The 25,383-nt window shown below is 27.5% G+C and overlaps 2 protein-coding genes across 6 annotated transcripts; one reads left to right on the plus strand and one right to left on the minus strand.

The window, feature by feature from the left end:
• Window positions 1–1,864: 1,864 nt before the first annotated feature.
• Window positions 1,865–4,519, minus strand: LOC149883795 (uncharacterized). Of its 2 annotated transcripts, none has more exons than XM_090098863.1 (3): window positions 4,362–4,519; window positions 3,243–3,689; window positions 1,865–3,067 (listed from the first exon to the last, which is right to left on the minus strand). In XM_090098863.1, exons 1-3 carry the CDS (start codon window positions 4,450–4,452, stop codon window positions 2,406–2,408), a joined length of 1,200 nt encoding a protein of 399 aa, XP_089954989.1. In that variant the 5' UTR covers window positions 4,453–4,519; the 3' UTR covers window positions 1,865–2,405. The 2 variants fall into 2 exon arrangements, with proteins under 2 accessions (XP_089954989.1, XP_089954990.1); XM_090098864.1 differs by lacking the exon at window positions 4,362–4,519 and adding an exon at window positions 3,865–4,321.
• A 4,156-nt stretch (window positions 4,520–8,675) lies between these two features.
• On the plus strand, window positions 8,676–24,246 carry LOC145185458 (uncharacterized). 4 transcript variants are annotated; one of them, XR_016455669.1, is made up of 9 exons: window positions 8,676–8,820; window positions 9,494–9,634; window positions 13,311–13,416; window positions 16,603–16,821; window positions 20,588–20,777; window positions 20,920–22,794; window positions 22,887–22,961; window positions 23,123–23,680; window positions 23,778–24,246. XR_016455669.1 is itself a non-coding variant. In XM_090097835.1 (9 exons), exons 1-9 carry the CDS (start codon window positions 8,760–8,762, stop codon window positions 23,183–23,185), a joined length of 2,700 nt encoding a protein of 899 aa, XP_089953961.1. In that variant the 5' UTR covers window positions 8,676–8,759; the 3' UTR covers window positions 23,186–23,718. The 4 variants fall into 4 exon arrangements, 3 of the variants coding, with proteins under 3 accessions (XP_089953961.1, XP_089953960.1, XP_089953962.1); XM_090097835.1 differs by lacking the exon at window positions 23,778–24,246 and having other exon boundaries at window positions 20,920–21,904; window positions 21,935–22,794; window positions 23,123–23,718; XM_090097834.1 differs by lacking the exon at window positions 23,778–24,246 and having other exon boundaries at window positions 23,123–23,718.
• Window positions 24,247–25,383: the final 1,137 nt, after the last annotated feature.

Here is a 25,383-nt window from a genome sequence, read left to right on the forward strand (position 1 = left end):
TCTTCATCAACTAACTTTTAGCCGTTTGGTGAGCATTCAGGGAATCTAAAACAATGTTATTTGAATTAAAATTTATTGATTTAAACAACATTTAAAAGTCATTTGGTATTTGAAATTATCTTCGGTATTTTCAGGTATTTTCGATAGAGTCGATAAACGTTACGATTAACAATTTAGAGATTGATTTTCAAGCATATCAAATATCAGTAATCAATTTAAGTTTTCACTGTTTTTGTTGTCAATTTTTTATGGTTAACAATTGATGTTAACAACTAGGCTTGAATTGAATGTGTGTGTGTATGTGTGCGTGTGTGAAATTACAAATAATCTATGATGTAAACTATTTAAATTTTTTATATAACACCTTATGCTGTAAGTTATAATATATTATTATCATTTATATAACTTATTTAGTAAAATTTTACTTTTGTGTATTCCGAAAAACTGAGGAATACACAAAAGTACAATTTTTTTTTTTGTAGCTATGAAAAAATGAGGAAATGCGTTCCATATTTAGTTCTTCCGAATTAGCATTTTCAAATCAGATGAGTCTTCGTGCTTCAGGAGCCATGCTGCAAGTATAGTAAAGATTTTTCCTAAAGAATTTTTAGGTCATTAGAAGTTCGCCACATTAACTTGCCTAATTTAAATGCCGAATTGAATCTAAATATTTCAAAAATTTATGTCCAAATGTATTTTCGCTGATTTTTTAAAATACCGTCATTTAGAATATGCCATATTTAATATTGCAACTCTCATGTTAAATGCGGATTTTGTGATTAAAGAAAATATAAAGCACAAATTTTTACGTAACTTTACTGATTTTTCGACTTTTAGCCAGATTTTTCAAGATTCTTACCGCTGTACATCCATTATAACTTTGTCCGAGTGAGAATTTTGTTTTTGTCAAAGTTCGTAGAAACCATCGAAACTTAAGTAAGCTATTTAAACTTCAAACAATCTTTATTTTAATACTTTCAAAAATCTAATTTACAATATTTTATTCGAAAAGTGTGAAATGTATGTATTTATTAGATGTCACAGTTTAAATCAAAATATTTTTAAAAGGTCAATCTATTATTTTGCAAAATACTAAAAGTTATAATACTATAAAGTCGACATAAATTATTTTTTTCAAGTTTCGATCTTCATTTTTTTTTTTTTTTTTTTTTTGATTTTACTCCATTCAATTTTTCATTTCAACCGAAAATTTTAACTAATTCACCTGTGAATTAAACAATTATCAAAAAATTATCTCATCGGTTGAAAAAGAGCAGGATCTCAAATGAGCTGCTCATCATTTGTGTAGATCTAAGTTTAATAATGAGAGCTACTCCAATTAAAATGACTCGCAGAAAAAAATGATTTTTTAATGGTAAAATGAGAAAAAATTGGGCATAATTCGTAATTCTGTTGCGCGCAATCGCACACTCATTCAAATCTTTTACGCTTCTTTAGTACTTTTGTTTATCTAGAACGCGTAAGAGTAGTTCTTACCACATGACTTTATGGTTGTAAAAAGTAATATTTATTATACTGTATTCAAGTAATACGATAAATTCACCCAAACCGGAATTTCGCCGAATGGCTACCGAACCGAAAGTAGATTTTTTGTATTCTTTAAATTTATTAGCCGAAATATCGCCCGTAACATTATATTTTCAAAATGACACTAAATTCAAACTTCGATGGCTGTTAAACCTGAACTAGTTTGTTAAAAGTAATTGATATTCTAGTGTTAATCCATAGGCAAATTAGAAAGAATAAATCAGAGAATTTCAGTTTTTGATTTGATATGGAATAAACCTTAGGCTAATTTCTAGTATAGTTAGTAAACCCAGAATAGTAAGAAAATCATAACAAATAACTATGTGTAATATTTTTCTGGAACTCAACTCAATGTAAAAATGTGCTACAAAAGTATCATTGCTGTATAAATTTTACTCTAATTGTAAATAGTTATATTACTCAAGTAACTGTTTTTTGATTATTGGTGAATATATGGCACGCGAATTGTTTCTTATAAATATATAAAAATGAAAATATATTTGTATAAAGTATGTGTATAAAAAATAAACATGTGTATAAAATATATGAATGTATGGAACTCAAGTTTTTCCTTTAAATTAATGAAGTAAGTTTAACTAAAAAATCATCAGGTTGATTTTTATTGGTATCTTACTTTTCTTTACAGAACGGAAGATTTTTTTCTTCTTTCCATTTCTTCATAATGTCGATTTTATATATTGCATTATTTCAGTATGATGAAACTTTTCTCGAGTCCATGCTTCTCCATTCCAGCTGCAAAAATTTGTTTCTTTTAGATTCGTAGACTTGCTGCTTTTCTAATGGATATTGGGAAATAATCTCTCAGGAAACAACCCTCCCTAGTGAGATTCGCCAGGTTAAATCTCCGTTAAAGTTTCGTAAACGTCAGCATCGTTTGATTTAACTAAATTTTCATAGCTTTTCTTTTCATTAGTGTCTTTAATTTGAATATTGTTACTACATGTGAGAGATTTTGATGCACCATGTTTTTGATTTAAGTTACAGTTTTTAAAAAGTTTTAGAAATTTGGGCTTATAATTAAGCTGCAGTTTACCTTTCTTATCTTCCATTATGACAGTTTCTGGAGAACAAGGGCAATAATAGGCATTCATAGTATTTTTTTCGTTTCCGTCAATCTCTATGTAATCATAAGTAGTGTCCTGTTTAATCTTTTCGTATTCAGTATTGTTGCTGTCATCTTTCCTTATCGAAACGTAATGATTTTTTACTTCTGTTTGAAAATATTTTTTTGTTTCTGGTATTTCTTGTTTTTCTTTTCCTCCGAACCCTGATGGCAGAACAGCGTGTTCAATGGTGTTTAGAGATTGATGAATTGTAAATGCATTTTTTCTAAAGCTAATCTCACTAAAAGGTTGTCTCGTTTTGAAGAAAATTAACTTATTTCTCTTCCAGTATCGAATAACAATCGTTAAAGCTATAACAACCACTAGAAGCGCTGGAAAGAAGATTCCCGCCAGAAGTGCATAATGACTTTTTTTTGGTACTTTTTCTTGCTCGACTAAAAAAAAAATTTTTTTTACGAAAGCAATTATTATTAATTAAAATTAACTTTATTGATAAAATAAACAAAATATTACAATTATTTCTATATATCTTAAATGTAATAAATTACTACAGCAACATAGTAATACAAAATATTTAAGGCATGGTTTCCATGTTTCTATGTTTCCTACCTTTTAAACGAATTTGAAAGTTCTTCTCAACGCTCGAGTTAGAAAATACAAGCGGAAGTGACTCCCCAGTTACAAAGGCACAAGGATCAATACAGTCAACTACAATCGCAACTTTTAATTTAGATGAATTGCTACCTTTATAGATTAAGTGTTTTAGTAAAGGATACAAAAAGCTTTCAGACTTATACAGTGGGAGGAAAAAAAGAATGGAACCATCAGGTATTTTAAACAGTTCTTTTACATATTTTGTAAGGGTCTTGTTTTTATTAAACGCCTCTTCGATAGTCATGTTATAGCTTGTCACTTTCTGGGTTTTAGCTTCCAAAACAACCAGTAGAGTTCTTTCATATTGCTTTTGTATAAAGGTAGAGTTGTTGATTTTAACGGACGAATAGCAAGACTTACCAGAACATTTCTTAGATGGTGAGTATGAAGTCTTTAATATAACTAAAAATGATAATATGTCAATAAATTTATAGAATTTCTACTAGACACCGGAATTTGGTTTTTCAATTTTTTACAATTAATAACGATTAAAGTAAAAGTTTCTGTATAATAATTTAAAATAATTTTTATAATTAGACATACGAATCTACGGGATTTCAGAAAACAATTGCGATACCTCGTAAAGCTTATGTTACTTTGTTCCCAGACATTACGCATAGCTGCTATTCGTATAAAAAAGAACTTAATTCGATTAAAATAAATTTTAACAAACGATTTTACGTATGAATGTAAATATGTTACACCGAAAACCTGACTGTTTTAAAGTCATAAAGAGTTCTATTCAGAATATTAGATTTATAGCTCATAAAAAACTCATATAAAAAAATTTATTTTAATCGTTATTAATCGTAAAAAATCGAAAAACCAAAGTCCGGTGTCTAATTTCTACCTTCACAGTTATTGATAAACGTGTTTGCTAGAACACATAAACACAGAGCATTTCAACGCGTAAAGTATTTTCCTAGAAACTCAATTTCTTCTCTTGAACTATTTTCTTCAGTACAACGACCTCTGAAAATTTGAGGATTCAATATGCCGAACTCTGTTCTGTCTCTTTATTGGTTTTAGTTAAAAGAAAAAATTTTTAAATAATAATAATAACTAAAATGAAACCTGATGATACTTGACTCGAATAACCTCTATGAAACAGCTGAACGATTCCAAATACTAAAACAACACAAAAATTTATTTTCTTGAAGAACATTATGATTTAATATTATACAAGTAGTTTTCTACTAATCAGTTGTTTCAGTACGTTAAAAATATATAGGTTTACAAGATTAACGTCATATCCTTTTCCTGGTTTCGATACGCGTTATTAATCGCATTATTACGTTTTTTTTAAAAAAAACTGGGTGAGCGCGTATGAAACTGCAAAAAAGTACTATAATCCATATTATTAAAATTTAACTCCTTTTACGCTCAACGTTTAACATTAGTTTCTAATATAATTACTTATTACTTAAAAACGCTAGAAAACTGAAAAAGGATATTAATCTCAAAATAAATGACTTAACCAAGCAATATATGACATTATATATATATATATATATATATATATATATATATATATATATATATATATATATATATATATATATATATATATATATATACTGCCCGGCAAAAGTTTCCGGTCACTTAAAGTTTTAATAGTTTTTTACCTGTAATAATTGATATTAAATTTAAAAGTCTTTATAATTCATAAATTAATTCGATTAAGATGTGCTAATGTTTTAAATAATCTTGTATTTGATATTAAATTTTAATATTGTATATGAGCCATAAAATAATTCAATTAAGATGTGCTAATGTGTTTTTAATATTGAAATGCACAATCTATGCTTTCTTCGTTTTTGGATTATAAATATGCTTGAACATACTTATAAAAAAGTTTGTAAATAAAATTCAACTTTTCTTTTGTCATCAAAACATAGTTTCGTTGAAGTTAATATAACATATTGGATTAATAAATTAATTTAGTAAATATTCTATGTAGCTGAATAAAGTTTGATATTATCTTTTAATTTCTAGTTTATAAAAGTGCGTTTTGATTATATTTAGACTAAAGTTTTAGAAAATGATATAAAATGTCAAACAAATGTAATTTATCACTAGAAACGCGTTCTTCAATTGTTGCTCTGGCAAAAAATGGTCGTTCTACTAGATATATTCAGAAGTTGTTGAAAATACCGCAATCAATTGGGAGTGATACTATTCGTCGGTTTAAATGTACTGGTACAAATAAAGATAGGAAAAGAACTGGACGTCCCTAAAAAACATTAAAGGCTGAAGACAAGTTGATTATACTCTTATGTAAACAAAATAGATGATTAACAGACCAAGAAATAACATCTAACTTCAATTCTGCTCATAATAAAACTATTTCAGAAAGAACTGTAAGACGTCGCTTGAAAACTGTTGGCTTAAATGGTAGAGTAGCTGTTCGAAAACCTCTTCTAAAACAAATAAATCGGAAAAAGAGGCTTCAATGGGCTCTAGCACATTCAAATTGGACAGATATAGACTGGCGAAATGTATTGTGGACGGACGAATCCAAATTTCTTGTTCTTGGAACAAAGCGACAGATCTATGTGCGACGAACAGAAACTGAAAACTTTCATCCTCAGTGTATACTGTCTACTGTAAAACATGGTGAAGGTTCAGTAACGGTGTGGGGCTGTTTTGCCTCTATCAGGTTGGTAATCTCGTGAAAATAAATTGAATTCTCGATAAGAACGGATATCATAAGATATTATGTAGACATGCCGTGTCTTGTGGAATGCGTCTAATTGGCCACGGGTTCACCATGCAACAGGATAATGACCAAAAACACTTATCTAAATACTGTACAAACTATTTGCAAAAAAAAGAAGCTCGTGGAGAACTCAAAGTTATGACATGGCCCCTACAATCCCCTGATCTCAACCCAATGGAGTTAATATGAGAACAACTGGATCGTGAGGTAAAAAAAGAGTGTCCTACATCAACAACTCATTTGTGGTCAGTTTTGCAACGAGTGTGGAAAAATATATCTCCTCTTTATTTGGATAATTTAATCAAACGTATGCCAAAACTTGTTTGGCAGTAAGGAAAGCAAAGGGTGGATTTTTCGATGAAAAAAAAAACAACTTTGGTGCGTGTTATATTACAAAAACTTGTTTATTTATATCATTTATATCATAGCTTTAAAAACGTTGATTAGTTTGTAATTATTTGTAATGATATTTGGTAAATTGGGGAGTGTATATATCAACTATAAGCATACATCATAAGCGGTGGTATAGTGATATCATAAGCAACTTGTGAGTGAATTGATGATATGTTATTGTAAGTAGTAAGTTTATATACTTGCATGAATAGATATCATTTACAGATAATAGGTAAGTCAAGTTGTTAGAAATATTTTTACAATAGTAATTAATATTTTTAATATTATGCTCCTCCCAACTTTTAAAATTTTTTTTGTAATGTTATGAAATGATTTATATTTCTCATTTGCATATATCAGATCTTATTTCAGGTATTGAGGTGTTTATTGACATCCAATATGGATGCATGGATGCCGATGCATAAACTAGACAAGATGCTGGTGTTTAGTAATTCAAACAACTCAATATAATCTAAACATATGGCACCTACCATCCCCTAATGACTAGTCTATGATCAGATCTATACTTTTTCATTACAATTTTTATATCACACCTATTTTATTTCAGGTATTATCATGAGGATTTGTCAAAGCAAAAATTAACTTACTTCTATTGTTGTTTTAATGGTAAAATGTATTAAGCATCAGGAGTGAAGTTAATTCAATTTATTTTTAACCTAAGGCTTACCAGATATATATTTTTTTGTTTATTATTGCAAGGTTTTATCAGAGCATGCTGAAAGTTAGACCTTTGCTTCTGTGAATATTGTTGCCTTATAAAGACAAGATTAAACCTGTTTGAAGAATCTACATTTTCTATCTGTGGATGTCAATGCTGTATGGCAAATAGAAACGATGTGACTTGTTCGGATTAGGCAATTACAATCGTTACGAAAAATGCTTTTTCATCGCCACAATTCTGTTAAAAACATTACTAAGCAAATGTGAAAAAAAACTCTTCAGTTTAAAATTGTACTTTTAAATATACGCTTTTTATTATATACGCGGTATTCATTACATATTAACATATTAGGTATTGTAAGCGTAATAAGGTATAATATTATATTTATACAGAGATTATAATTATTACTCTTGTATAAGCGATATTTAAAATATTAATTAATAAGACTTTGTTATCAATTTTTAATTTATTATTAAAAATATATAGATTTTTTTATTCAATATGATAGATAATTAAAATACTAAAAATCTTTTTAATATTATAACATTTTTATTAAAGCGTCATGTTGAATGAAAATTAACGGAAGCAAAATATTGCGCAAATAAACAATAAAGTTTCATTACAAAATTACCGTTAGCCGAACATGAAATTTTAATGTTTGTCGTAGTATAAAGCAACCTCCTAAAGAAATTTTGTTAGTTAAATGTGCCTAACTTTTTGTAGAATTATTCGTTTTTTATGAAATTTTTATCATTATAATACTAATCTAAAGTTCTTTCAAATGATATATAGTAATCAAATATATAAATAGTTAAAAATTTTTACGAAAGCACATATAATAAATTTTTACGAAAGCACATACAATAATAAAAATATCTTTGTAATAAGAGCAACAAGTAAATAAAAAACTTGTTTTTTTCTCTAATATAAACTACAAAATTTAACTAAAGAAATTGAAAAACTATCTGAGAAGTAGAAAAAAGTTTGTGGCCAATTTACTTAGAAAGTAAAATATTCTAGAGCATTTTTGTAGCAAAAAAAATCATCTTCATAGTATTTGCAAGTTTTTTTTTTTAATAGAGTTTTAACAAACTGGGTTTTTTTAGTAGTTGTATGGAGAAATAACCTATATTATATAAAAAAGTATGCATATATATATATATATATATATATATATATATATATATATATATATATATATATATATATACATATACATATATATATATATATATACACATATATATATATGTATATATATGAATATATATATATATATATATATGCATGTATACATATACAGACATATATGTACATATGGGTACACACATGCACCCATATGTACAAACACCCTTACATACATATACCTATAGATACATGCATACATTCATAATATATACATACATACATACACATATACATACATACATACATACATACATACATACATACATACATACATACATACATACATACATACATACATACATACATACATACATTCATACATACATACATACATACATTCATACATACATACATATATACATACATACATGCATACATGAATTTCATACATAATATGCATGCATGCATGCATATATGGTTACATACATACATCTATATATTTTTTCATTAAAAGGTATTTAAAATACCAACATCATCAGTATGATAACTAATGGCATTACTTGCAACTATACCTTCAAATTTACATCAAGATCTAACTTCAAAGTTGGAAGGTAATTTTTATATTGGATTTAGCTTTGTAATAAGTTAAATAATAGTAATGATGATGATGATGATGGTGGTGTAATGATAATAATAAAAATAATAATAATAATAATAATAATAATAATAATAATAATAATAATAATAATAATAATAATAATAATAATAATGATAATAATAATAATAATAATAATTATAATAATAGTAATAATAATAATAATAAAAATAGCAATAGCAATAATAATAACAATGACAATAACAATAGCAATAATAATAACAATAATAATGATAATAATAATAATAATAATAATAATAATAATAATAATTATTATTATTATTATTATTATTATTATTATTATTATTATTATTATTATTATTATTATTATTATTATTATTATTATTATTATATATAGTAATTGTAATAATTTTATCATCATCATCATCATCATCATCATCATCATCATCATCATCATCATCATCATCATCATCATCATCATCATCATCATCATCATCATGGTTTATTATTATTATTATTATTATTATTATTATTATTATTATTATTATTATTATTATTATTATTATTGTTATTAATATTAATATTATTATTATTATTATTATTATTATTATTATTATTATTATTATTATTATTATTATTATTTTTACATCAGTGTTATTTATATATAGAAACAGGTGTTTGGGCAAGTGAAAGCCATGTAAAATACTGGTTAAAACAGTTGCAAACTGATTATTCTAATTGTGGTGCAAGCAATGCCAGTTCTTCAGCTAAAAGTCAAGAAAGTGATCCATTTTTATCTCTTCCTGAAGGTAATGTTTATTTATAAATATATTATATAGCTAACAATATTAATACAATATACCCAAAAATACTTAAACCAAACATTCCTTCTGTAGTAAGTTTTGATTGATTGTTCATCTTCTAAGTATTAGTTTCTAGCTTATGCAGTAATTTAATCATTTGACCAATCATTTGGTTTATACTCTATTAGTGTGTCCAAATCAAATGTTTAATTAACTTGTTAATTGATACTTTTTCTTACAAAAATCCCTAGGTGCCTTGGTAATAGCAGTAATTATCAAAACTAGATCATAAATACAGTCTGATAAATAGCTGAAAAATAGTTAATTGAAAATTTTGAGTGTGAAATCTAAATTACAGTTGCTAAAAGCAAAAATTATACAGGTATTGTAATTATAAGTTATTTTTTTTAAGAATTAACTTAATCATTTTTATTTTTTTAAGTTTAGTAAAGACTAGTTGAATTTTTTTTTTGTTGGTTTATAGATGATCAAAGTTTAGTGGCAAAAACACAAAAAAATTGATGGTATTAGTTAATATCAAGTAATATTATCTTAATATATCAATTATTATCTTAATACCCTAATTTTGAGCAGTTTTTGATTGTTGATAAGATAATTTAGGTCCTGCAATGTAGACTACAAAAATTATGATTTAGGTTCAAAAACCAATATTTACAAAAAAATAAATGCATTTAAATCTGCTGAACACTTATTTAGTTCCTTATCTTTGTGGTGAAAACACCAGTTATTAAAAAAATTTAAAAAAATAAAAAAATACTTATTTAAGAAAATATCTGAAAACTTATGTGACTTCCAAATTTTTGAAAAGATCATTTAGTAAAATTTGTTTTGCTTAAATGAAGTTTGTACAGTATCACTTCCAGTATTTTAAATTTAACATTCCATAGATATTAAGTTAAAAATGTCTGTTATATAAAGGTTATTCAACACTTAATAAAAGAAACATAACATTAACAAGCCTCACAAAAATATAGTTAAAAAATTGATTATTGTAGAAATTACCCAAGTATTCAACTAAAGTTGAAGCTTTAAATATTTGTTTATCAAATATTCACTGTTGGACATACTATGTATAAAGCCACAGAGTCAAGTAGTAGTGTAAAAGTTTTTGATGAATAGTTGATTTGATTTTATAATATTAAAAAAAAAATGCTATATTATTCTTTTTTTACTGCTATCTGTAGCACCAATATAAAGTGATTGTATATATAACAAAGTTCTAAGAAAGGTTTTCAAGTTTAAATTGAAAGAAAAATGTTCAAACAAAGATTTTCTGTCTATCAAATATCAGAGCTTATCAATATACCAAATTCATGTGTCTATTGAATTGTATACAATACAATCATTGTATGGGAAAACCATCAGTTACAAGTGCAAGAATAAATACAGTTTGATGTTAATAAGAAAGTGGAAGTTTTTAAATGATCCATGCACCAAGTCCAACATTAGTCCATATTATTTTTTTAAAACAACAAATTGAATGGAGGGCAATAGTCAAAAAACCATGGTTAATTTTCTGTAAATGTATTAATTTTTGGGATAGTTAGAAATGTTGAAGATTAATTTTTAATAGTTAGATTTAGTCAAATTGCTTAAACCTACTGAAATGTAGAAAGCTGTTGCATTCCAAAATGAAATACTCTCTCCCATTATTGTGAAAATACTATATATATAAATATATATATATATATATATATATATATATATATATATATATATATATATATATATATATATATATATATATATATATATATATATATATATATATGCGTGTTATTTAATATATATATATATAAAATAACACACATACATACAGTATTTTAATTGGTATTTTCTTTTTAAGTGAATTTTCTTTTTGATTGATCAGTTTGTTCCACTAGCAAAGTAAAATTGCTGGGGATAAAATTAGTAAGATTGGTCTATGTTTAAGTGACAACCAGCTCCATTATTTTTACTTCCAAATATCAAAACTAGTTTTTTGAATAATTCAATTTAAATGGGGAAAAATTAATTGTAAGTAAAAATATACTTCATTTACAAAGGTTCTAACTGAGCTTTCATTATCTTTACAAATAACTTTAAACAGCAATAACTATGTTTTAAACAGCAATAACTATGTTTCAGACTGAATAAAGTTATAGAGTATTAATAAGTTAAGAATTACATAAAAATTTTATGCATAAGTTATATAATAGTCAAATGATAGTCTTAAATTGGTCAAACCATTCAAAAGTTATTAAGGTTGTTTGCTGTCCCATTTTTTAAGTTAATTGTGTGGTGAAACCATAAGTGAAATTAAGTTTGTGAGATCCCTAAAATTTAGGCTTTGTTATGCACTGATGGTCCATTTTGGTAATTACACCGGAACAGTTAAACTTATCTCACTATATGGATCAACAAGAAGTGCATAGTTACTATTATTACTATTCATGTATATTTATACAGGATAAGCTTTTCAGTAAAAGTAACTGCTTTCTGTTAGCGTCCTGATAAAATACAACAATAAAGTTAATTACATTTTATAGATTAAGGTAAAACAATCAGTTAAAAAACTTAGAGTTTGTTTAGGCACGATTGTGTATCTTGAAGCAATAAAATCAAGCAAGTGCAAAACAGATTTAATAAATGAAAATAGAATAACATGTGTAAGATAAAATAAAACTGGTTAAAACTAAGAGTTAAGTAAATGGATCACTTTTTAAATTCTTTTGTGTTGCTTATTATCTTAAAATTTTTGGGCAAATATTTAATTACTTTTGCTTCATGTAGTAAAAACTGTTTTTGGGAATATTTAAGTCTTACTTTGCTAATTTTATGTTGGCATTAGTATTTTAAGTGTGATCTTAGTATAATATACACAGGACAAATAGTTTTGGAAGTTAATACATGTATTGCCAGTTAAACAGTAATTGTTTTCCCCTCCTAGTAATTAGTTTATATATCCCCTCCTAGTAATTAGTTTATATATACTCTGGATTATGCTGTATGAAAATAAATGAACTTGAACAAAGTTTCATTTCAATTCTGAATGAGCTCATATTTTTCTTGTGAAAAATTGAATAAGTTTTACACAACATCAGATTTTGTAGTTCTATTGATTTTGACGATTCAATCTTCAAATAATTAAACTTATGAGTTATTATTATTTCCCCAGTTTGATAATTTGAGCAATTTGACCTTGCAACGACAATGTTATATGCATGTTGATATTTGATGAATGTGTTTCTAAAAGTATATTTTTAATACTTGCTTAGTAGTACAACAATTGTTCATCTTTTAACAAAGTTTCACATTTCTGGCAAAAACTCCCACATTTTTAGAAGATATTTTTTGCTAAATATATTTTTTTAAAGAAAATAAAAAAATATTATTACATTAAAATTAGTTTCATCAAAAACAAGTGTAATTAGTGAATGTTAATTTTGAACAGAAAAAACAGCTTTCATTATGAAGTTCAATTGTCTTCAAAGATATTTTTGTATGCAATCTAAGATGTATGTGTTTTTTTTTCAACATTTCTTTTACAATAAATACATTTTATAAATTTTTTTATAAGTTTTTTTAAATGTTAGTTTATTATTTTTAAAAGTTATTTACAGATATTTTTATTGTATGAAATTATAATTTCCTATAACAAAAATCCTTATAAATTGTATAGAAAATGATGACATGGTTCTTGGAGCTGAGGCAAAGCATTTCAGTAATTTTGCCAATATTTTATCTCCAAATCTTTCCCCCATGATCTACACTGAGGAAAAAGAAAGGTGAGAACTGAAATTTCATTAGTTAGAGCTGTTTTGTTTTTATTTCAAATGGGTTTTTTTAATAAGTATATGCAAATTATTTCAAAATTAATATAATTTGTTCTATTTTATATCTTAATACGTTCCTTTACATATAAGATTAAAAAAAAAAAGCTCTTACTGATATACGTACTGCAAAAATAACTGAACCTTAAAAACCACAATGTTAGTTTAAGTAACCTAGAAAATAGAGTAGCTTTAAAACCTAGGATGTAGTAAGAAATTCAAATTACCAAAACTTTGATATATTATGGTAGCTAATATCTACTTAAGTTAAATTAGTTTTCAAGTGTTTTTTATTGGCTAAAACCTCGGTTATTTGCAAAAAGTGCAAGTTGTGACAAAAAAAAGTTGTACTGTTCTTGTTTTGTAGAAGCCTACAGCTGTATCGGTGATTAAGTTAAGAAAAATTGTTTTTCTATCACCTTATTACTATCTGACGGATTATGATTTAATGTAGCAAAAAGTTTTTTTCTAGCAAGTAATTATAAACCAATACAACTTGCTCAAAAAGAAAAAAAGTAGTTTTTGGGGTTCATTTTGGTAGAATTCACCAAATGGACCATATTGTGAAGAACAATCACAAAATTACATTTTGAATTGATTTTTTTAACAATCTAATCTTTGATATAATAACATGTTATTACAACAATTTCAGCATAACATTGAAAAGTAATGGCTCTATAAGTAATGGCTCTATATTCAATTTCTTTATTCAGAAAAAGATTTCTAATCTTCATTGCTTTTGTTATAATTGTCTAAATCAGTTTGCTGTGAGAACAACCTTTTAGAGGAGGAGAAGTGCTGATTGGCTGGTAAAATCATCCCAGGTTACATCATCAACTCTGCAACTGGCTTTCCTGCAAATTAAATGAAGAGCATCAAGACAAATAGGACATTTCTTCAAGCCAAGACCTTTGTTTGCAAGTACATTCATTTTTACATTTAACAAATTTTTCTATAGCTTTTTCTTTCTTCTTCTAGGCTTTCTCCTTTGCTGTTAGCTTTTTGTTGTTTCTCTTTTTTATCTCCTTTACTTCTTTTGCAAGCATTGAACCATTGACCTGAGTAATACATGGTGGTTTTTTTAGGTTTGGTTTGATTTTCCTAATAGCTAATAGGTCAGGAAATTTTTCTAGTTGGAGGTTTAGCTCAGCCATATCTCAGCCATAATAAATGATTGAGCCTGATCAAACTTGTCTTTACAGCAACTTGCTGAACCTTTCCTTTTACAAGCTGGGGATGAAATAGTTGATTCAGTTGTTTTGAATAAAATTAACTCTGGTGGTGCTGAGGGTTCTTCTTTTTGAATGCATGTAGCTGCTTGCTCAAGTTTATCTAGTTACATGAAGTTAATATTTATGGCAAAGGGTGTTATACCAACTCCTTTTGCATTAGAAAAAAGGACCTTTTTTCATGCCCTTTTCCCGATATATTGCCTAAGTTGGTCATAAACCCCTCTCAATTGATTTTATACATTGAGTTGAAAAGAGAATTCTCTGCATTTTATGTCTTTCAGATAATAACACAACAGCTCTTTCTATTCCATTTTCACTTTCTGAAAAGGGGATAGAAAGACCAGCTGTGTTATTATCCAAATTATCTAATTCTTTACAAACAGCCTTAAGTGTCACTATCTGACATCCAATTTTCAGATGTTGTAACTAGATCAATAATTTTTTTAACAGTTACTTGTGGTACCATTTGAGTTGTTATTCCAACCAAGGAGAAAATGAAATGTATATCACCTGAAAATAAAACAAATGGGTAGATGGTAACACACTCCCTGTTTTCTTTCTGCATTTTTAAACACTGTTCACCTTTCTCTGCTTATAATAAGCCTGTTGAAGTCCCCATCAACACCATAATTCACAAATTGTAATGTCCCATTATCATTTGATCATTATCATCAGATTTTTGTGGTGTAAATATCATCCTTCTATACTCCATTGTCTATCTTTTCAGCATTTTTCATACTTTCATACGTTCATACTTTCATACTTTCATGCTTAAAGAACTTACCTAAATACCAACACAACTCTGCAAGTTAAAACTTAGCATTTTGCTGTAGGTTCAAACACAAAGTTAGTTTCAATAAATTCCCAAAGTTTTTATCTTTTAAAAATGTTACTGATTTTTTACATGTAAAAAATACTATATAAACTTGGTTTAAAAAAATTGCATGGACATCTTTAGAATCAAAAGGATATATATAATCAATAAAGTAAAAATTGAGAACACATGTAAAACCTAAAAATGTTTTTTTGAAAACATCGATGTTGTTTTTAAAGTACCTATTTTGTTGAATTTTTAGTGCATCAGATCTTTATTCTAAGACTAAGTTAGTTTTAACTATTTTTATTTAAAGCAGATTAAGTAAAATTAAGTCTGGCCAAATTTCAACCATAGGTTCATTAGGTTCGTTAGGTTCATAGGTTCACCAACTGCAAAGATACTACCAATTGTTTGAATGCAGTTTTTGTGGTACATGTGCCAAAAATTTAAAAAGCTCTGTTGACAATAATAATAGAATTATTCATGAAAAAAAAAATCAAACCAACTGGGAAGAACTAATTTTAAGCAATTCTACACATATTTAAAACAGTCTTATGCAAAAATGAAAGATAAAAATGTATTGAGATGTGCTTTTTGTGTGGTTTTTGCAGTATGTATAGCATTTATAGTAATGATTTTACTATTCAATTCTCAACAAATATTAAGCTAAAGCACTAGTAATATTGAAAATGACTATTAGTACTTTAGCTGGAATCTCAGTTCTTATATAGGATATATAAATACATAGTAGATGTAAGTGCCTAGGGTTACAAGAATGTTTTATAGTGTTGCAACTAAGTTCTTTCTTTTCCTTATTTTTCTTTCCTGATATCTGTGTAATTCATACTCAACTACTTTTAATTCTTTGATTATAAAAATTAATGTTCTTATCATCATCATCATCATCATCATCATCATCATCATCATCATCATCATCATCATCATCATCATCATCATCATCATCATCATCATCATCATCATCATCATCACCATCATCATATCACCATCATCATCATCATCATCATCATCATCATCATCATCATCATCTATCTGCAAACTATAAATGCAGTCTTACTTTGTTTTAATTTTCAGTAATAATGAGATTATATGCACTAAAACTGATGACACAAAGATAAATGATAAAAACACTGAAAATGCACAAAAGAGCCTTGAAACATTAAATTCCTTGGTATCACCCACTGATCTACAGTCTACTGAGAAGGTTCATGCTGCTGCTAGTTTTTTGAGGCGTACCAATAAATGTTTGGAATCTGGAAAGTTTGAATCATTTGTGGATGAAACTGGAAGTAGGTAAGTCATGCTAAATGTATTTAGGCCTTGAATCATAGTTATCATCATTTATCATCATATTAATTATCATCATTCATCATCATAATAAATATCTTTAGTTAAAGAAATTATTATTATTTAGGATTGACATGGAAGATCCATGTCAATGCTGAAAACAATCGTGAATGATAAATTTGACTTCATGTCAATTAACCAATAACAAAAATATTGGCTGGGGCTGTCTGGTATGTTTGGCATTTGTGGGTGTGGGGTGAGGGCATAAGCAGTAGGGGGCATTGTAAAATTTGTTTAATATCCTTCCTCATGGCCTTCATTTCCACAAGCAGATTTTAGCAGACAACACAACATATTATCATCATGTTGTTGAGAATTGTGTTAAATTGTTTTTTAGCAAAATTACTTTAGATTTGGATGTTTGATTCTTTTTTAAATAAGTAATCTTTTTCATGCATAGTCTTGCTAGTTCAGAATGATTAAAATTAAAATAACTTTAAAATTAAAATAAATACATAACTTTAAACTTAAATAAAAACATAACTTTAAAATTAAAATGAAAACATAAAAATTATATTCTGATCAATTTATAAAAGCATTTAAGCTCATAAATCTTTAATAAACAGCAGATTAATTGATGTTTGACTTATTAATGTTCATTTTGTAAAATTTTAAGATTTTTATTTGTTAGGTTTTTATTGTTTTTTTACGTCAAGATAAAAATTTGAATGTTCAAGTCACATTTCTTAGAATTCAATGATGTATTTATCATTGAGTTCTAAGAAATTTTTACCAATGTGTATTTATCTTACATAGCCAATTAATGTTATAAATGGCTTTCAAAATAAACTTTTTCTGAAAGTAAATATAATTTAAAAAATAATTTTTTTAACCAGTAATGCTTCATTTATCAAAAATGTTGCAAAGATTTATGTTTTTGAAAATTTACGTGGTACATAAAACCAATATTTTAGTGAAGTCTACATTTAATTTTATGCAACCTAATTTATGCTGCATACAATTTAGTATGAATAAAATACTGAGTAAAAAAAATAAATTGTAATTGTTGTAAAGTACATCATGAGATTTTGATTTATAGTGAAATTAAATTGATGTAATTTTTCTATTCAAAGTGCAACTAAAAGACTCTTTTCTATTTGAAATGCTAAAGATGTTCATAAACTTTTTAGCATTTCTAATGATGGTAGCTGATTTCATCATTTTGCTATTTCATTAAGAGGCATTAGATTATTATGAATGCAATTAGTGACTTTGAGTAAACCAACAATATTTCTGTCATGACCAATACAAATTTGGTCACTCATCAAAAGCTTAGTGGATATAATACTGCATTTGCCATATTCACTAGGTCTATCAGACTGCCATTTATCTTTTCTCTTTCAAATTGATTTCAGTGGTAAAACCTTTGCTTTGATATAAAACTTTAAAGGTTTTTTGCTAATAAAAAACTTCTGAGCAAGGAATTATGGTATTACCTGAAAGATGGCAAAAGGCTATACAAATGATTGTTTTAAAAGTTTACAAACGAAATATACAAACTATTGTTCAAAAGTTGTTGTTGTTTTTTTAATCAATCGCTTTTGTTTTATTTATGAGGAAAAAGCAGTCAACTTAATATATTGCCACCAGAGAGTATAAATGTCATATAGCACATAAACTTAAAATTGATAGTTGTATAATTTTCCTAATATTTGAGTTATTAACTTAAAATCTTCTCTTGGGCTTTAGAAGCCTTAATTCAGTAATAAATTTTGTCTGGCAAACATTTTCCTTGACAAATTTTGGTTGAACAAGATATATGCAGGATGCATTTTATTAATGTAGATATTGAACTTGACTTTCTCTAGAATGAGATTCAATTATAGGAATCAAAGTGAAAATACCAAGGAATCTTTTAAATAAAGTTATTGATATGTTTCCTAGCTTTATTACAAATACTCTCTGGTTTTTTTAGCAAACTTGCTTTCCTTTCAAGAGAGACCTGGGAGAGAGGGTGGGGTGTACCTCAGCTGTTTTCAGCTAGTTTATTACAAGTAAATATACTCTTTTTTTTACCATTGTCTAATGTTTCTGGAAAAAAAATTTAAATATGTTAGAACTAAGTACAATCCGAAAAATTAATTTATATTTATTTTTTTTATATTAATATTAATTTATTTTTTATTAAATTTAATTTATATTAATTTATCTTTTAGCATAATAAATCATAAGCTACACAAAAGACATTTAAAATACAATTCAGTTATTAAGCTTGATTTGATATAATTCTTACGCTCCTATCAGTATAAAGTTATACAATAAAACTAATCTAAGCATTCGCTGAGAATACATTTTGTATGAGAAAATGAATGAAATGACATTTAAAAGTAAAAAGTGACACCTGTTTTTTTTTAATTAAAAAAATTTCTAAATTACAATATTGGATTTAAATCATTTCTTTCAACAACAATAAAATATTTCATCTCAATTTTTTTATTTTTTTTTTATCAGTTTTTATATTAGAGCATAAAAGCACTCAGTTCCAAATAAATTTTTTTAGATAGTTTTATTTATATTCATTGGCTATTTAAAAAACTTAAAATATCTCTTAAGCATCGAGTATAAATATTTTATACATCCCTTCAAAGTTTGTTTTCACATTTTTTTACATTAAGCAAAAAACCAAGATGGTGTATTCTTACTTTGAAGTGGCAATATGACACATTTTAAGACAATAACATAGTGTATACTATGGCTTATAGAGTCTTATTTTCTGGAATCATTAACCACATCAGCACCCTTAGTTATTTCTTCTAACTCCAATTATTAGTTATTCATTTCCCAGGTATCAATAGAGTTTTCCAACCACTGTAGCTCTGCTGAAGAAAACCCATTTTAGATGAAAGCTTCTGGGCTTTCCATGGTTCAGTAAATGAAGTATGAACCAATTCATATTAATCTTTAGAGAAACCAGAATTTTTTAGTATATCTGGGTCAACCTGTTTCTCCATAGTATTTAGTTTTTGGTCTTTACTAAAGCTTTTCAGCAACTATTCACCACAACTGTTTTTTAAAGCTTTTTATCACTACAACTGTTAAAGAACGAATAGTGGGAACAAAGTTGGCAAATGATAGACCAGCTGTATATGCTAGGATAGGTGAACACAAAAAGATATTTGTCTTTACTGTTTTCTGCTTCAATAGTAAACATTTGTTCTATAACTTTGAATAAAGTATAAAACAAAAGGGAAAATTCTGAAACTTCTCCCCTGGAACAGAAACACTTGAAATAAAAGTAAGTGTATTGATTATAGGAAATTCTCTCCCCAAGATTAGTCAGAACAGTCTTCTTCAGAACAAGCTTTGGAGGAGAGCAGAATTACTTTTACTGCTCAAAGACCTGTGTGAAATATTAAGAATATTCTCAGGATCAATTACCATTCGATATGTTTATAGAGATAAAACTAAAATCCTCCTCTTGTTTGTAACTGAAACAATATAGGCATTACATGCAAGTAAGTAATTTAACAGGGCATAGTAGCTGAAAACTGATCTTGTTGAAATTGCATCTAATTAATTTGTTTTGCTTTGCGTGTGAGGTGAGGTTTCTTAGATGCTGTAAATGTTGCAAAAATCCTTTATCTGTTGGAAGCCAGAAAATCTGTAGTTCAGCAGTTCAACAATTTATTTGAACCATTTTAAAACAGTTTCTTTTTTTAAAATTTTTACTTTAAAAGAGTTTTTAACTTTTGATTTGTTATTATACTTTTAGTGTTGATACAAGTATACTGCTTGCTTCAGCACTTGTAGAAGATCCTGAAATACTACTTTTTAATTTGGGATTTGGTTCAAGTTTATCCACACCAACAATACCTGCACGTTTTTTTCAACAGCCTTCATCTGCATTAGGAATAAATGTAGATGATATCCAACGATCAATGTTTGCATCATATGAGGACACAGTAAGGAGAATAATCACGTTTAATGTTGCTAAACCTTTCAACTTGATTTTTTCTATTTTCATATTTAATTCTTTATTGATGAAATGTAATACGTTTTTGATGAAGCTGAATGTTTCAAATCAAATAATTCATTTCTTTCAAGTTTTTTCCTTCATTTGATGAGTCTCCTTCCAACCCTATTTCTCACCCGCGCTTTAGTGAAAGTAGTGTTGACATTACATCAACTTCAAGTGATCTTTTACCTGCACATATTCGAAGAGTTCTATTTAATAGCAATAATGAGAATGTTCCTTCTATTCACATCTTACAAGATGGCTCAGTAACACCGTCTTCTGAAAGCAGCAGTTGGAAAAAGTTGACCACACTTCAAGAAGTACCTGAGCCACGCAGTAACAGTACAAGTTTTGATATGGATAAGCAAAAAGTTAATTTTGATAACCTTACTTGTGATAATATTGTCTCTGAAAATGCTAACATTGCTCCATTAGGGTCGCTGATGTTGCCAAGAAGTGAGAGAATATCAGTTAGCGATAGAAGCACGTGCAGTTTGATGACAGTTGTTAATAGTAACAATGAAAACTCTTTAAACTCTTCATTTAACTTTAAACCAATTCAGATCGATGATGAGTTTGTTAAAGAAAGGAGCTCTACTTTATGCAATAATGAAAAGTCTCTTTCTGAAGAGTCTGCAATTCTACCTCTCATTTTAACACAGGAAAATTTAATACCTACGTCCAATTCGCTTGATGTGAAAACGGAATCAATACTAACCAAAACAGATTCATTAAATGATGTGACTAGCAAAAGAATTAAATTTGCAAGATGTCAATCTCCAAGTGTTGATGATCAAAAATCAAATTTAAATGATAACTCTATAAAAGACAGCTTTATAAATCCACATGACTTTTCAACTAGTACTAACTTAACAGCTACATCGTCACCTCAGCATTCTAGCAATATACGCAGATTCTTTAGGAATTTAAAAAGTGATGGTAAAGAAGACCCAGTCAATACAAATAGTAAAGCAACTTATACACCTCCTAGCAATAATCAAGCTCCTCTTATACCTCCTAACAATAATAAATCTCCTCTTACACCTCCTAGCAATAAAAAAACCCCGCTTACACCTACTGGCAATAAAAATACTCCTCTTACACCTACTGGCAATAAAAATACTCCTCTTACACCTACCGATGAGGAGTTGAAAGCAGAAATTTTAGTCACAACAGTAAATGAGACTAAAGAAACACCTAAAAATGGAGAAATTCAAGGAAGAAGTTACATATCTTCTGCATTGCATTCACTATCGAAGATTTTAAGTCCAACACATAGTTCAAAACTTCAAAATCATGCATCCTATGATTATTCCAGTAATAGAAAAGTACCTTTAAATAAATATGTAGATAGCAGCACGTCGTTGTGTTTCGATGCTATTGTCAACACCTCTGATTCTACTATAAATAGTAACAAATGGAATTCTTACAAAGATCTTAGCACGTCTGATATGCGTCAAACTTCTCAGTGTCAAGAAAAATGTTCATTTTTCTTGGAAAACGGTAGTTGCGACCATATACAAACTTCATATCAAGGAAGTGGTTTTTTAGAAATCCCAAATAATATGCTTCTTAAAAACAATGACTTTTGCTCACTTTCTGATGATTCGAGCTCAAGATGTCAAAGTAAAACTGAAAACCCTAAAATCAAAGAGCGAAGTTTAGAGAGCAGCGGCTTTGAAGAAGATCATTCTGAGGTGAAATGTCCATTCGGGAAAAACTGCTCTATAAATCACGGCCAACGAAATTCACATGATAGGTATAAAAAATGCAATTTATGTGAGGTATGCGAAAAAAAAAAGTCCCTAAGCTCTGTTGATTTTAACATGACTTTATCTCACGATCATTTTAACTATTTGGTGCAGCAGATATCTCGGCTCCGTGCTGACATTTTAGAACAAAATCGATTACAAGTATTGAGAGAGAATCAAATGAAAGAGCACTTCTCGGATTTAATTTTCGATGTACGTCTTTTTTTTTTATTCTTTTTGTTTTGCCTTGAAGATTTTTTATGAACATGATATTCTGTTTAATGAATTAAAATGTTTTTAACTAGATAAAACTTAAAACTGAAGGCATCTACTTTGATAACCTGAGTAAGGAAATAAGCTTGCTTAGAAAATCACTTCAGGTAAAACATTCAAATTTTTCAAGTTTCAAATGGTTTTAAAAGTTTTTATTTTCATCGTTCGTGATTCTGTCACACGACAGAATTTCGGTTGGGTTCTATTAAATGTATTAATATCCGATATTTTTTAATACTTTTTTTTTTTTTTCAAAATATCTAAACAGGAGAAAGATTTTGAAATCTCGCAGTTGAAGAACGCTCAAATGATAAACCAAAGCTCAAGATAAAAAAATACCCCCGTGAAACTAATATCTATTCAAATAACGTTTGGGATAAAGAATGAGGTTAAAAGGGGGAGGGAGGGGGGGGAGGTGTTTACCTTTTTGACAATGAATTTTTTTACAGAAATATAATTGGTGTTGCGTTGGTTTTCTTTAGAAATTTGACGTACGTTACAATTTTTAAGAAATGCTATATTTTTATAGTTTCTCTCTATTAAAGGTTTTTCTAAAACTTTCAATATTTAATGTTTGCTATTTTTAACAGTCATATATTATTTAATTACTATATAAATTGCATGTGTAGTGTGTGTTTATATATTTATGTATGCATTTGCGTGTGTTTCTAAACTACGTATTTTTTTAGCGAACAAATTGAGAGCTTGCACTGCGTTAGGAATTTGGTTATAGAGTTGTTATTTTGAATGGTTTTATATCGGTTAAATGAAATGTTTAGAAAATTGATAATTATTATTTAATGAAAATTTTTGTACGAATTTATAGGTGCGTTTTTGGAAAGATGTTTTTGTTATTGATATTAATTGCTGTTGTTTTTACAGTTCTCATTGTTTATTTGGTCATTGTTTTAATTCTCGTTAAGAAACCTACAAATCGTAGTCAAATTCGTAAAATAGAATCTCATTAAGAAACTAACGCAATCGATTACGTAAATCAAAGAAATTCTCAATCACCTAATCAAATCTTTGTCATCGAGACTGCTTGCTGATATAGATAAAAATTGATCCCTTTTTAATCCAAAGCAACAAGTAGTCCTGACGTAATGGCAAAAAAAAAACGGAGTTGTTGCAAATATTTTATGATGACATCCGATATCAATTGGTATATCTTATCATTTTTGTATTAAGTTTAGAGACTTTAATAATATCAAGCTTTAATACTTAATGTATTTTAGAGAAAAATAAGTAATGAAATTTAATTTGTCAAATGAAAAACAATTAGTAACAATTAATTTATGGCAAAAATATACTTGTAAGATACATAAGTGTTTATGCGTTTAAATTTTTGTTTTTTTAAATTAAAATGATACCATAAGATCAGTAAATGTAAGTGACTGCAGAGAATTACTTGTTCGAGATGAGGTAAAAAGTTTTCATGGGAGAAACTTTCAATGAACTTTACTTCCAGGTGTGTTGTAATATAATATTAAAAATTAATTGGCTTACAAGCCGTTTTGGATCATGTTGTCTCTGATAGCATGAAACATGACGTCGATCCAAGAAGTACAAAATGCTATAATACTACATAAAGAAAATTGACCGTTTCTCAGACGGTTGTGCTTGAAAATACAAAAATAAATAAAAATTTTAAAAGCCTCTGTATGCATCAAAATAATTTTGGTGTGAAAGCACGTTATAATTTTTTTTTTTGCAACCCATTATGGTAAATCTCCATGTTATGGTATTGGAGGCACATTAAAGAGTGCTACAATAAAAGAAAGTCTTCAGATAATATTTGATATGTAGAGTTTGGAGCCTTGAATAATGTTTGAATTATGCATTCAGCATTTTAAAGTTAATCTCAAATGTGAGAAATGTAAGAGTTTAGAAACTTTTTAAGTCCGCCATATCAACATTCCTACTGTTACCTTCCCGTATTTAGAATTCCTGTATTCTCTATTTATAAAGTTTAGATTTCAAAATCTTGTTGGAATATTTCATCTAGTTTGTTGTCACTTTGCTGTTTATCAAAAAATTTACGTCTGAATGTAAATCTTTTAAGGATTTTCAGATCTTTGCTAGAAAGATACACCCACTTTGCGGGTTATAGCTTTGTTATAGGTTAAAACTCTTGTTGAAAAACTTTAATTTAACTGCAGTTATTTTTCTGGATATATGAATTGAACACTAGTAGTTTTGTTTCATACATATCGTGGGGTTTTAGCGTTCATTACAAAAAATTTATATATATATATATATATATATATATATGGCAAGAAATCTTAGAAAATGTAACAATATATACTTTTTGCTATTTGAAAACTTATTCGCGTAGCGAGTGTAACTTATGGCACGAATCTCTCTATTCTTAGTATTGGTCTCTTTTCTCATTAGAATATTTTTTTTAGATTTTTATCCGAGACTCCACCTAAAATGGCTCCAACGAAAAAATAATTTCTTGTAAAATTTGAGAATAATTGAACGAGAAAGATCATGTGACATATCCCAGAATATGGAGCACACATGAAA

Source organism: Hydra viridissima, unplaced genomic scaffold, assembly GCF_058129835.1.
Source record: "Hydra viridissima isolate aposymbiotic clone 2 unplaced genomic scaffold, HvirCarnegie_v1 scaffold_9, whole genome shotgun sequence".
NCBI classification, from domain to species: domain Eukaryota; kingdom Metazoa; phylum Cnidaria; class Hydrozoa; order Anthoathecata; family Hydridae; genus Hydra; species Hydra viridissima.

Bases quoted from the DNA above. Each gene is read 5' to 3' on its own strand.
- LOC149883795 (XM_090098863.1), bottom strand. From the start codon at position 4,452: ATGTTCTTCAAGAAAATAAATTTTTGTGTTGTTTTAGTATTTGGAATC. The intron at 3,690-4,361 runs GTTTCATTTTAG...TATCATTTTTAG, and splicing joins TTCGAGTCAAGTATCATCAG to TTATATTAAAGACTTCATAC. The intron at 3,068-3,242 runs GTAGGAAACATA...TTTTTTTTTTAG, and splicing joins CTTTCAAATTCGTTTAAAAG to TCGAGCAAGAAAAAGTACCA.
- LOC145185458 (XM_090097834.1), top strand. From the start codon at position 8,760: ATGGCATTACTTGCAACTATACCTTCAAATTTACATCAAGATCTAACT. The intron at 16,822-20,587 runs GTAAGTCATGCT...TTATACTTTTAG, and splicing joins GTGGATGAAACTGGAAGTAG to TGTTGATACAAGTATACTGC. The intron at 20,778-20,919 runs GTAAGGAGAATA...ATTTCTTTCAAG, and splicing joins TTGCATCATATGAGGACACA to TTTTTTCCTTCATTTGATGA.